The 13,890-nt window shown below is 40.0% G+C and overlaps 1 protein-coding gene across 3 annotated transcripts in view; it reads left to right on the forward strand.

Moving 5' to 3' along the window:
* LOC131049196 (uncharacterized) overlaps positions 1-13,890 on the forward strand; it is a 127,430-nt gene that overhangs the window by 15,939 nt on the left and 97,601 nt on the right. For 2 of the 3 annotated variants that reach the window (XM_059221740.1, XM_057983228.2), the window contains exon 2: positions 11,335-11,456. The exons of the other annotated variant lie outside the window; for it this stretch is intronic. In XM_059221740.1, coding sequence (XP_059077723.1) covers positions 11,335-11,456 — 122 coding nt within the window. The remainder of the gene's footprint in view (positions 1-11,334; positions 11,457-13,890) is intronic. 3 annotated transcript variants of the gene reach the window in all.

The raw sequence follows: 13,890 nt of genomic DNA on the forward strand, positions 1-13,890 counted from the left end.
TCTTTAGTCTGCATGCCGGTGGCCACCATTTTACCATCTTTTCCCTTGATTCTGCAAGCTCCATTCTTGAATTTCAGAGTGAGGCCACTGTCATTTAGCTGGGCAACTCTTAGAAGGTTGTGTCTGAGACCATCAACCCAGTACACATTGTCAGCACTACTCTTTCCATTCAAAGAGATGGACCCTCTGCCTTTGACCATGCATGGTGCATCATTGCCAAAGCGAACCACACCACCATCATACTCCTCTAAGGATAGAAACTTGCTCCGGTCACCAGTCATATGGTGAGAACAACCACTGTCAATGATCCACTCATTGAAATTATCAAACCGGGAGACAAGAGCCTTCTTGTCTGCCACATCTTCCTTTACAGCAACAAACATAATGTCTTCATTCTCTTCATCTTCTGATTCCTCATTTGTGACACCTTCATCAACTGCCACAAAACAGTTTCTCCGGTTTCCTTCTTTGAATTTCTTGAACCTTTCCGGTTTATCCTTGTCGTCACTATTGGGACAGTTCATAGCAATATGTCCTATCCGGTTACAGGAGAAACATTTCAAAGGGAGCTTATCTTTGTATTTACCAGTCCCTTTTGGAAATCTCCTGGCAAGAAGAGCTTCAAATTCCATCAGAAACTCTTCATCCTTCATTTCTTTGTTCTGATTAGGTTCCCCACTAGTGCTAGCCTCTTTTCCTTTTCTGGATGGTATAGCAGAGGCTTTAAAAGCTGATTTTGTCTTTTGAACACTGCCATCAAAACTATTCAGTTCATAGGCTGTCAACTTGGCTATGATGGAGTTCAAGGACACCTTAGACTTGTCTATTGATCTCAGCTCTTGAATAGCAGCGATCCTTATTGCATAGACCGGCAACAGGGATCTCAGGACTTTACTTACCACAGTGGAATCTTCTATTTTGCCACCTGCACTCTTTATTTCTCCAACAACTGTTTTGATTCTTATTCCATACTGCTGAATGGTCTCTCCTTCAACCATCCGCATGTCTTCAAACTTCCCTCTTAGGCTTTCTTCCTTAGCCTGTTTTACATGCTCATCACCACCATAAATATTTTCAAGAGCATCCCATACCTCTTTGGGATTTGCCTTGTCCTGAACATCAATAAACTCAATGTCAGATAGACTACTGATGAGGGCTTCCATGACTTGCCCATTTTCTTGTATCTCTCTCTTTTGGTCATCGGTGAGAGTACCAGTAGGAACAACATATACATTTTCAACATAACTCCAGTGTTGAACACCCATACTTTTGATGAATATCTTCATCCTGTCTTTTCATATACCAAACTTTTCCCTGTTAAACTTTGGACCTTCCCTCTTCATCATTTGACTAGGATCTTTTCCTCAAGCGGTTAAGCTTACAACACAGAGGACCTGGAGTGCTGTGATACCAATTGATAACTCAATGATGAACCACGAATACTAAACCGGTACTGAGAGGGGGGGGGGTGAATCAGTACAAACACAAATATAGTCCAAAACCGGTTTGACAACAAATACCCCAAATGACTGACAAACAGGGATACCGGTAAAACAAAGTGCAACCGGTAACATCCAGTACAGCTCAATCAGTCATGAACCGGTCACTCAATAAGCTACCCTCTTAGCTCAATACTACAGTATCATTATATTCTCATGCATAAACAGGTAAACTTAACCATCAGATCTTCACAACAGTGAGTTCAATATGTTTTATAGACAGGCATAAAACATAGAACCTTCATATGCTTAACAGGTAAAACAAAGCATCACAAGACAAAAGCATTTCACATGACACACATATTTTTCACGTGGAAACCCAACTGGGAAAAACCACGGTGGGGATGAATACCCACAAGCTGCTTTTTGAACTCTTTAGAAGTCCGCTCTGTTAGGAGCCTTGTCCGGTTAAAGACATTACAATAGGTTCTGGTAGGAACCGATCCTGTTAGGGATCACCCGGTTAAGGGTTAAACCCGGTAGGGTCACCTTGTTAGAGGATTTCAAGAACTCAATAGCTGAAAGGATCTCCTAAGCTCTATAGCTTCTCAGAACTCATTAGCCTCGAGTTACCCGGTTAAGGGATTTGAATCAAGCCTGTTAGGACCACCCGATTTAAGGGATTTTGAATCAAGCCAGTTAAGGCTACCTTGTTAGGGGATTTTACAACCGTTGAAGTGGTTAGAGATCAACAGGAATTACAATGATCTTATAACAACACTCAATGCTAATGCAGATCCGTTTAGGCTCCTCTTTTCCTTCTGCACTTTCACTTTGGAGGTATCTCTTCTCTCCTTTGGTCTGGCAAGAATTACGTATCACTTCCCTTGGATACACACTCACAACTTTTGCCAACAACCTCAGAAAGAAACACAACATCGACCTTATAGGAAACATACAGGTCGGTAGCAAAAACCCTAAACCCTAAACCTGTTAGGTTAAGCAATTTAAACGGTTCGATCCTGACCGTTGAATCATACTGCATTAAATGCAACAATCTTGAATCGATCTCAAGACATTCTCCATTGTACATTATCCACTGATTTCATGGTGGTTGATAACTCATCACGCGTTGTCACCGTTTGACAGACTTCGCACATTCCCGAGGTAGATAGGAATAGTCATCTTCATGCAAGATCCTTCACGCACACAAAGTTTACGTGGCAACATGATCTGTCCTCCATCATATTGCTAACTCATCACACAAAGATCACCGATTGAGTCACACAGACTTGAGGTACTCCAACCGGAAATCCTGAAGTGGAAGCTACCTACCAACCGGTAGTCATACAATGCTTCCATGTGCCGGTTCCCATAACTACATGCCGGTTCACCTTGAACAAATATGCCGCTTCACTTTGGCATATAAACCGGTTCATACATATGCCAGTTCTTCTCTCTCTTCATCTATCACATGTGCCGGTTCACACCATGTCTCATATTGACATCAATGACAACATACAATATCATTATGTCTTCATGCCGGTTTACATAATGCCATGCCGGTTCACATAATGCCAACAATAACCTCTTTCAAATGAACTCTTCTCCCTTTTATATCTCATGTTTGAGGGATTCACAACTCTTCATGGCATGCCTCTTGACCTTTCATTAAACTTAATTAACTTGGAATTATATTATATTATTATTATTTTTATATTTTAATTTGTTATTATTATTTATTATTAGATCTTATTTTAAAAAGGGGACTTTACACATTGGTTCTGTGCACTTGGTGTTACTTTCTAGGTTGACATTTTTATTTTATAGTTTGTAATTGATTTTAAGGTTTTGTTTTTGAAGTTGGAACCATGTAGTATTGCACTGTGCACTGTGCACTGTGGACTGTAGTCAGCAGTCTCAAATTTAATGAGAAAAATCCATATTCAAAATTCATGCTTTCCTCCGCCTCTCTCTCTCTCTCTCTCTCTGCAATTAGGATGCTGTAAATCTAAAAAAATCAGTTATTTCTCTCTTTTTTTTGAATTTTTCTGCATTTTTGGGGTTCTCAATTGTTGTCCTTTTCTTCCCAATTGTATCCTAAGAAACCGATAGTATCTGTATCTATTGGTTTGCAAATAAATTTTTGAGAAAGATATATACTTCTATGCAAATAATTTAAAGACAACTCTAACTTGCTTGACAACGTATGCAAAAACAAATAACAGAAACTTCAAACGCACCAGCAAACTAATGGCTTGATGTCTGAGGATCACCTGCTTCCTCCTTCACTGCAACCCTGACCTCAAGCTTCAGGAAGGCCTGCTGGGAAGCCCTTGCGACACCAGTCAGGGATAGTGATGGCATGGTGAAACAGCTGGATGTTTCCAAAATACCTTTTCTCAGGATTCAATGAAGATTAGGTAAATCTTGGCAACTGTAAATGAGGAGCTTTTAAGATTCTCAATATCCCCCCTTCACACACTGGTAGTGACCTGCCTGCTTCTGTACTTCCATCTCTGAACTCTCCACAACGAAAAAAATCTTTCTTATAAGAAAGAATACACCTGATAATCTAGCTCCTAAACTCCACATCCTGACTTCGACCCACAAGATTTTTAATGAAATTCTCCCTAATCGGGGCTCTAGTTCTCTGAACCCTAGTGTTATTAAGGCTGTCATGTTCCCTCCATTTCAGCGGCATAAAGATGTCCTTTTGAATTGATAAGAGTGTTTTTCAACTCTAATAAACAACAATATAGTATTGATATATACTAACATTATTAATCTAATAATATATTAACATTTTTTTTTAATTGGTGAATCTGGGACTTAGCCTAGCTTAGACTTGGTGAGGCCACAATTAGGGGACCTCATCCCTGGCGTGAACGCACAATAGTTCAAACGTGAGCACGGTAGCTTAGTAGGGGCATGGAGCCTGCAAGCACACCAGCCCAGCAAGGGTATGGAGCACATGCATGAATGCTTGCTAACTCACCTGGCATGAATGTTTGCTAACTCACCTAGCATGAACACCAACAACATAAATGCTATGGTTCTAATCAGTGAGCACATTGGAGCAGTGGAGGTACAAGCTTGCAATCACAATGGCCTAGTGGGGGTTTGAACCTTGGTGGCAACATCAACAAAATCACAACTTAACCATCACACTATGGGATGAACCCCAATAATATATTTACATTATTAATATAAGATTAAACCAAGTGTTGATGCCAAAATAAACTCAGTCTGACTAGTTGACTATTTTGGAAATTAAATTAATAAATTTCAAACGAGCATTTATCGAGCACCATTAACCATTGGGATGTATCACATTATTCCTAAGACTGTTGTGAGTTATTCATTTGAATGATTGAACTTTTCCTGAGATGAAAACCTCAGCGTAAAAGTAATATCAGGTAGGATGAAATCCCTTCCTGGCATTTGAGTTTCATGCAGATTGAATCCATGGGGGATATTACTGATTGCTGTTTGTCTAGGCTGCTAAACATTGGGAGTTGGCAAGTGTCAAGAATTGTTGTCTGCCAAGAAGTTGCGACATAGGAGATTGTAGGAGACTAGCTCAAGACTAGCTCATTGATCTTATTTGCTCACTTTTTAGTTTCCAGCTTTCCTGCAAGATTATTTAACCAAATGTAAGGGTAATAATGGTAGATAGAGTGCTGAAATATTTGGCATGAGTCCAAGATAAGGTTGTGTGTGACATCCTACATGTGGTTTCCTTGAGATAGACAACCACTTCCACTACTAGGTATGATTAAATGGTATGGACAACATCAAAGGCTGGGGGTGGTGAACAAAACTTTGGTGATATAGGAGATGCTAAGTGAAGCTCATTTGAATTCTAAGCAGGTGCTAGAGCTCAGGCCCCAAACGTTTGGGAACTTTCTGTTGATGTGTAGCTAGGTCGGATCCCTTCTAGGGCCGACCTAGTACACCTAATGGCTAATTGGCTTGTCGGCCTTAGCCATGTTTGCTATCACATTTTGTTACATAAATTCTTGTTTAGGTCTGGCCCTATTTGGGCTGTGTATGTAACTTGCAAATATGAAAATTGGGCAAGACCCATAATGTAACTTGTAATAGGTCAAGACCTATATGTGTAACTTGTAAATCATAATGTAACTTGTGATTCTTGGCGCCAAAATTATGCAAGGCCGACTAGAGACCTATAGAAGGCATTGACACCTATATATGCAAGGTGATTTGAGGTCAAATCACAATCAGATAAGCGAATCATCTATCTCTCTAATGTGCAACTTACCTCTGCACATCAACCAGCAAGCTATCTACTATTGGCGAATCATCTTCAGCTAGTTATATCTGCTATTCAGGCTAGCGATCTGCCCTCTGCTTTCTAATCAGCAAACATTGCAAGCGAATTGATATCTTCAGTCAAGCGAATTCTGTCTAAGGCTGGCGATCCATCTTCCAGGCTGGGCAAAGATCATATATGACTACACAAGCATCATTCAAAGATAGCGAACTCCATTCTGGGCTGTCAAAGTGATTCACAGTGATCAGAACTTCAAGGCAGATTTGTGTGTCTCAGATAAGTTGCGTTCTAGTTTTGGTTATGCCCTGGCAAGGGAATATTGTAAGTCTGCTATTGTGTTTTGATCTAATACAATCTGAGATATTTGTTGCTGGGTTTTTCACATCCAAGAAGGAGGTTTTCCGAGGGTACTGCTGTGTTATGTGTGTTGCATTTATTGTTTTCTGTTCTTAGTTATCAGTCTGATCACAAAATCAACACTTTCCACTTTTAGACATAGGGGAGTTTGACTTAAAGAGCTTTTCGATTTCCCTATCATTCAAAGCAATACCAATCTTGCTAGAAAATCCTCCTCCTAGTTGTATTCTCCGAGTCTATAACAATAACTATACGATATTGCTTCAAAGTTCCTGCCAACAACAAGATTCTCTCCCAAGATACTGAAGAGTTTCCAATTATTCAATCATTTCATAACACACCCTTGGATAATCACTTGGGAATCCCGTCAACTTTTAGGAATTTGCCTTCCATTGAGAACACCATTTTAATACCTTAAAGCAAACCTAAATCCTCCACATTATTGTTTGTCTACAAACCAAGGAAGAATGAGCCTACTTTCAAAAAAATACCTCGGGGGGAGCTAATCACAACATGTGTGCCAGCTGGGCCAGGAGCACCTTTCAAAGCTCCATCAAATTCAACTTTAGAAAAACCAGCTTTCAGCAATCTCCATGTTACAATGCACTTATCCTTATTCTCAATTACCCTATTAACAGGGAGTACAAGCCTGTTATTGTTATCATCAAGTTTATTTCAATAATTTTGTAGAAATATTATGCCATTTGTGCCAAACTTATTTGAAAATTGTTGAGCTTGGTCCTTACTGAATGGGAACTGCAATTCACATCATACCTACCAAAAGGTCCTTTCCAGCAATGGTTCCTCACAATAGACATTTAACCATAGATACTGGATTCAAAAAATTAGATTCATTGCAGAGGTAAAAAATTTAGAACATGGAATTCGAAAAAAGAGTTGGTAAACTTTCTATAGGAATTGAAAAGTGCATACAAATTGAACAAATCCAGCTGGTCCAAAAAATATGGATCCAGTCAAATTTGAACCAAATGCATCTAGATTTGGTAAGTATGCAATAACTCCACTTTCTACCAAGAATAATTCTATCATCTGTAAAATGATTGTTTGGAAAAGAGTAAATCTACCATTGAAATAAGGGCAGCCACTAGGACTGTATTTGCATGAAGTGCAAGTCAAAATAATGTGGTAGTGGTATGCAATAACTCCACTGTTCACCAAGAATAACTCTATCGGTTGTAAAATGATTGTTTGGATGTTTGGAAAAGGGCAAATCATGGAAATAAGGCCAAGCACGCGGACTGTATTTGCAGGAAGGACAGGTCACAATAATGTGGCAGTGGTTTTTTGGTTAGATTATAGAACAAAGAGTTTTCAGGGCAAAGGTTTAGTATTATTCTTATTTTCGATCACCAATTAGTAATCTGTTTTAAAATTGTATTATGCATCCACATTTTTTGTCTACTTTTGAAGCTTCAATTGCAGTTAATTTTGTTTTATTGTATGTTAACATTCAATAGTGAAATACATGAAGTTTGAACCTCGTTTCTATTAGAATATTTAATTATATTTTAGTCACCTATATTTAGTTCCTTGTTTAATCTGCCTTCTATGCGTTCATGGCCCAAACCTCCTCTGATGATGTTCAATCATCAGCCTGGTACATTGACTCTGGAGCCTCTCGACATTTCACACATCGTCGGGATTGGTTTACAGAGTACATGCCTTTCACTGATTCAGTGATCTTTGGTGGAGATGAAGAGTATACTGTTGTCGGCAAGGGCAACATTCAGATTTCATCTGGTGGGAGGGATTTAATATTCCTCAATGTATACTTTGTACCTGGTATGAAGCTCAATCTACTGTCAGTCAGTTAGATTATGCAGCATTCACCACAACTGGATGTCGTCTTCGGGTTGCACAAGTGCAGCATTGTTGACAAGGAGACTCGCACTACAATTGCAATTGGTATTGAGGATCATGGTCTTTATAGACTTGTTGATTCTACTGGTTCTCAGGAGCTCGCCATGGCAGCTAGGAGTACTTCCATCAGCACTCTTTGGCATCAGCGATATGGGCATCTCAATGTCCACTATCTCTCTCAGTTGGTTCGAGAGGATCTAGTCGTAGGATTACCTGAGATTCAAACTTAGAATCATGGAGTTTGCGGAGTGTGTCAAGCTGGAAAGCAGCATAGGACTCCGTTTTCAGATGGAGACGCTTGGAGAGCATCCAAGGTCTTGCAACTCGTTCATGCAGACATCTGTGGTCCCATGAACACTCCATCAGTCACTGGATGCAGGTATTTTCTACTATTTGTTGATGATTTCAGCAGACGCATGTGGGTTTATTTTCTTAAGCAGAAATCAGAGGTGTTCACCATGTTTCAAACGTTTAAGGCCTTAGTGGAAAAAGAGTCAAGCTGTCAGATAGTCACTCTTCGGTCCAACAATGGAGGGGAATTTTGTTCTACAGAGTTCACCAACTTTTGTGCATCACATGGCATTAAGCATCAGCTTACCACACCTTACACCCCACAGCAGAATGGTGTTGTTGAGCGCAGGAACCGTACAGTCACTGAGATGGCTCGGTCTATGTTGGAGCATAGAAATGTTCCAAAACACTTTTGGGCGGAAGCAATCTTCACTGCAGTCTACCTTCTGAACCGGTCTCCCACAAAGGCCGTTAAGAAGATGACTCCAGAGGAAGCTTGGTTTGGCAGGAAGCCCAAAATTAGTCATTTGAAAGTTTTTGGCTCTACAGCTTATGTTTGGATTCCAGATGCCACGCGCACCAAACTGGATCCAAAGAGTCAGAAATTGATGTTCATCGGCTACAGTGACAACCACAAGGCATATCGGCTGGTTGATATAGACACTAATCACCTCATATTTAGTCGAGATGTAGTATTTGATGAAGAAAGAGGGCCTTTTCAGCCTTCCTCTCCTGATTTGAGCACTGAGGATCACCCTCCAAAGGCTGTAAGTATGGGTGTTCGTCTTCCCTTAGCTCCACTTGATGGGAGGGATTTAGTTGACTTTGAAGTTGTAGGGTCTCCCAGGCATGACATTGCACCCCTTGACTTTCCTCAAGATTTTCTCGATCCACATCCAAAGGAGCTTGCTCTAGATATTCCAGGCGCTCTTCATCCTGCAGCAGATGTTGGTACTTCTACTCTTCGGCCTAAGTGGTGGGCCAAGACCATTGGTGATCTTCATGATGATGAGCTCATTGAGGGTAGATCCGTTAGAGGTAAGAGCCAACAAAAGACAGTTAATTTTGCTCTTATGGCCAACATTCACAGTATTTATGAGCCTCAAACATATAGAGAGGCTAAAGGTGTACCTGAATGGGAAAAGGCTATGGCAACAGAGCAACATAGTCTTCTGAAAAACAACACTTGGGTATTGTCTGATCTTCCTCCAGGAAAGAAGCCCATTGGCTGCAAATGGGTGTTTAAAGTCAAGTATAAAGCTGATAGAAGTCTTGATAAGTACAAGGCTCGGTTGGTGGCAAAAGGGTTTTCATAGAAGGAGGGCATCAACTATGAAGAGACATTTGCTCCCACAGCCAAGATGAGTACCATTAGGCTTGTCCTTGCTCTCTCAGCTCAATTTGGATGGAAAGTCCATCAAATGGACGTCAAGAGTGCCTTTCTCAATGGTGATTTGCAGGAAGAAGTCTACATGACGCAGCCTCCAGGTTTCAAGGTTGCCGGTAAGGAACACCAGGTATGTAGGCTAGTCAAAGCACTCTATGGCCTCAAACAGGGTCCTCGTGCATGGTACATCAAAATTGATAAGTACTTGATTGATCAAGGCTTTCAGAGGAGTCGTTCAGATCCCAATTTGTATGTCAAACATACTAGTGATGATATTCTATTTCTAGTAGTCTATGTTGATGATCTCATCATTACTGGCAATGCAGCACATTGATCATGCAGGTCAAACAGAATTTGTGTCAGCATTTTGATATGATAGATTTGGGACTTCTCCATTATTGTCTCGGTGTAGAGGTTTGGCAGACTGATAGCCACATATTCATTTCTCAGTCAAAGTATGCCAAGAGCCTACTAGATAAGTTTCGTATGCAAGATTGTTAACTTGCATCTACACCTATGGAGATAGGGCTCAAATTATCAGCCAAATCAGATTCACCTGTAGTGGATGAGTCTTCATTCAGGCAACTAGTGGGCAGCCTCATCTATCTCACCGCCACTAGACCTGACATCAGTTATGCTGTGAGCTATATTTCTCGCTTCATGTCAGCCCCAAAAGTTGAACATTGGGTTGCAGCAAAGCGTGTGCTTCGATATGTGAAGGGCACTCCTGATTTTGGCATTCTGTACAACAGAAGCAAAGATCCTAGGCTGGTTGGTTTTACAGACTCAGATTGGGCAGGTTGTGTTGATGACATAAAGTCAACTTCTGGGTATGTTTTCAGCTTGGGTACAGGTGCAGTCACATGGACCAGCAAGAAGCAATAAGCAATAGCTCTTTCCTCGACCGAAGCAGAGTATCGGGGAACTGTTAAGGCAGCATGTGAGGCAATTTGGCTATGTAGGATGCTTGCAGACATGCAGATGTCTCAACCAGGACCTACTCCCTTGTTTTGTGATAATCAATAACAAGGGGTTCTAAAATTAGCCAAAAATCTAGTCTTCCATGAGCGGACAAAGCATGTGGAGCTTCATTGTCATTTCATCCGCCAGCATGTTGAAGATGGATAAGTGATACTGCAGTACATTCCTACAGAAGATCAGACTGCAGATATCCTCACCAAGTCCTTGAGCTCGGCAAAGTTTCTCAAATTTAGAGGGCAGCTTGGTGTGATAGATAGCATGACCATTAAGGGAGGGTATTAGAATATTTAATTATATTTTAGTCGCCTATATTTAGTTCCTTGTTTAATGGTCATTTAGCTTTTTAGTTAATTAGCTTTTAAGCTTTATTTAGCATTTAGCTTTTTCTTTTTAATTAATTAGCTTTTAAGCTTTATTTAGCATTTAGCTTTTTCTTTTTAGTTAATTAGCTTTTAAGCTTAATTTAGCTTTTAGCTCTTTAATCTTTTACTTTAACGTTATGTTCTAATTATAGAACATCGTCTTGTAACCTCTATATATACGTGTGTATATCGTTCAATGTAATCATCCGATTATTGAATCATTCATTCAATTTATTTTTCAGTTTCTAGTTGATCAGCTTGCCTTAAATGTTTGTTTTGACCATAAAAGGTTTTTTGCTTGTTTGAAGCTCATATACATCTGATATTTGGTGCGTGCAGTTGGTAGGTGGAGAAGGCGGTTGGAGATATTACATAAAAGAATTGAAGAACTAGAAAATTCTCTACAAACTGCCTTGCAAAATTGTTTGGCTGAACGAAAAGGTCGCATTCGAGCTCAGCAGGTATAATGTTTTTCATTAATGGTGCATATCCAAAGCTTTGAATCTATGTCTCATTCATGAAGTTTTCATAAAGTGATAAGTTTGTTAGGATGTAATTGGATGTCCCTTGTCACTTAGAACTATCATGCATGACTTATTCAAATATATGAATGAAGAATATGCTCAGTTGGTTTTTACTTTTTTGTTATGTTAATATTAAGCTGAATAGTGATGCAGAGGTCGTCAGCAGTAGTGTGGCAAACCCACACACTCTCTCACCTTTCACTCTCACAATCCCAAGCCTATGAAGGCCTCAACTCACACCAAAACCAAAACTTGAACTTTATCACACACGATGTTAATTTTAACACTTTCAGATTGACATAACTTAGAATTTAAAATTTATTTTTAATTAGTTTGTTTAATTGAAAGAAAATGACAATATAGAAATGAACAAATTGAGAGCAAGACACAGTTACCCTGGGAAAACCTCCTAGGAGGAAAAACCCAACCAGAAAAGATCCTTAGATCTGATTATGGATTATAGTTATGTAATCATTACAACACTTATCTCATGTATTTGCAGGTTCAGATGTTGCTGTCCAAGAGGTATGAGGTGACTGCCTTCAACATTCACTTGCTGTCATATGAAGAATAGATGCTGCAGCTCCCTTCTCCATATTGTAGGCTTTTAAGGAATTTGCTGTGTATGACCTTAAGATGACAGTCCTTCAATCAGTTCGCTTTGTATACATAAATGACTGTCCTTCAAGTACTTCGCTAGATATGTATGAATGGTAGACCTTCAATCAGTTTGCTGTGCATACACTGAATGTTGCCAATGCCCTAGATGAATTTCGCACCTCCTAATGGTGGATGAGGCTGCTGTACTTGTAGATGATTGAAGTTCACACTTATGCAAGCATAAGGATTTTCGCATAAGATAAGGGAGCTTACTTGACTTTATTGAAATAACAATGAATCTCTTTATTTATATGTGGAGCGAAACCCCTTAGCTAGGTCGGCTTCCCAAATAATTAGCTTTTAATTATTTCCTTTTAATTGCCTTTATTTAATAGGGTCGGCCCTATTGGACAACACGTTTAGTGTTTGGGTTGATGTGTGGGTTGTAGCGTGAGGGATAGGGCCACGTTTGAGGGAAAAGGGGCCAGCCCCTTTTATGGGCGGATTCCAATGTTGCCCAAGGCAATATGAATCTGCCCTTCCCTAATTAATATCAACACACGAGGGTTGGCAAACACCTTCACTATGCCCTTAGGGCCTCACAGGACCTTTCACAACCTTCTTATCATTGATGGCGACAAGGTTCCACAGGTTCAACCGGCAATAGACTTCACCTACCGGCAGAAGATTATACCGGTAACTTATAATTGTAGTTTCAAATACCCTTTTAGAACTTCTCTCAGACTCCAAAGAACCAGATCCCCAACTTGCTCCGGCACTCCTAGACACCTATTTGGGTCACAAACCTAGTTGATCAGATTTGGCCCGGGTTACAAAGGAAGTGTACGGGAATGGGACCACAAGGAAGATCCAATGCTTCAGAGGGATTGTCTAATGTCTGAATGTACCAATTCAACCATCTAACTCCTTTTTCTAATGTTTGGCATCATGTAGTCCATCAATTCTTGACTATCCTAGTCTAAACCCTTACAAAGTTTAGGCTAGGGCTTGGTGGTAAAAATACCAATCCAACTCCCCTGATCTCGCCCCTTTGGAATATCATAATACATTCCCCTAACTCGCATCCTACCAAAGGCCGTTGAGAGCCAATGACTAGATTGCAAGTTAGGGCCTCATGTTTGCAACACCCTAGGGAAATTAAGGGTTTTGGGACCTGTAGAAGCAAATTGTCAATATCTCCTCCCAAACACCACTTCAAGGGTCAAACTAGATTCATATGAAAGATTATTCAGCGTTCTATTGTTCCAAACCAAAGTTTTACAAAATCGTTCAACATTCTGTACGGACAGTACAGAAAAGTAACAAAATTCAGGCAAAATCAGATTTGTTTCATTTCATACTCTCCACCAAACTTCTCCAAATCATTTCGTGCCTTCAACCAACCTTTCTCATTCGTTGTACCAGCACAAATAGGCTCCTCTCAACGACCACAACCAACTTTGAAATGGTTGTGACCGTTGGAAAGAGGTTACATTCCAACCAGCAACTTTTCAAAAGTTGCTTTGACAATAATGACAACTTTTGCAACTTTGAATTTCTAAGCACCTAAACCTTACCAAACATATCTAAGAACATCATTAACCTTTAAAACACCTAAGACGACATTCTAGGATCATAAACACAAAATTTCATGATTCAAGCCCACATGGCCTAATAGACCTCTAGGCTTATATGTGCACTTGAGAGGTTATTGACCACACAAAGGCATTTTATTACAGCTAGGTTGATCCTTGAGATCCAACCTATTATG

The sequence above is a fragment of the Cryptomeria japonica genome, chromosome 5, assembly GCF_030272615.1.
Source record: "Cryptomeria japonica chromosome 5, Sugi_1.0, whole genome shotgun sequence".
Lineage (NCBI taxonomy): Eukaryota > Viridiplantae > Streptophyta > Pinopsida > Cupressales > Cupressaceae > Cryptomeria > Cryptomeria japonica.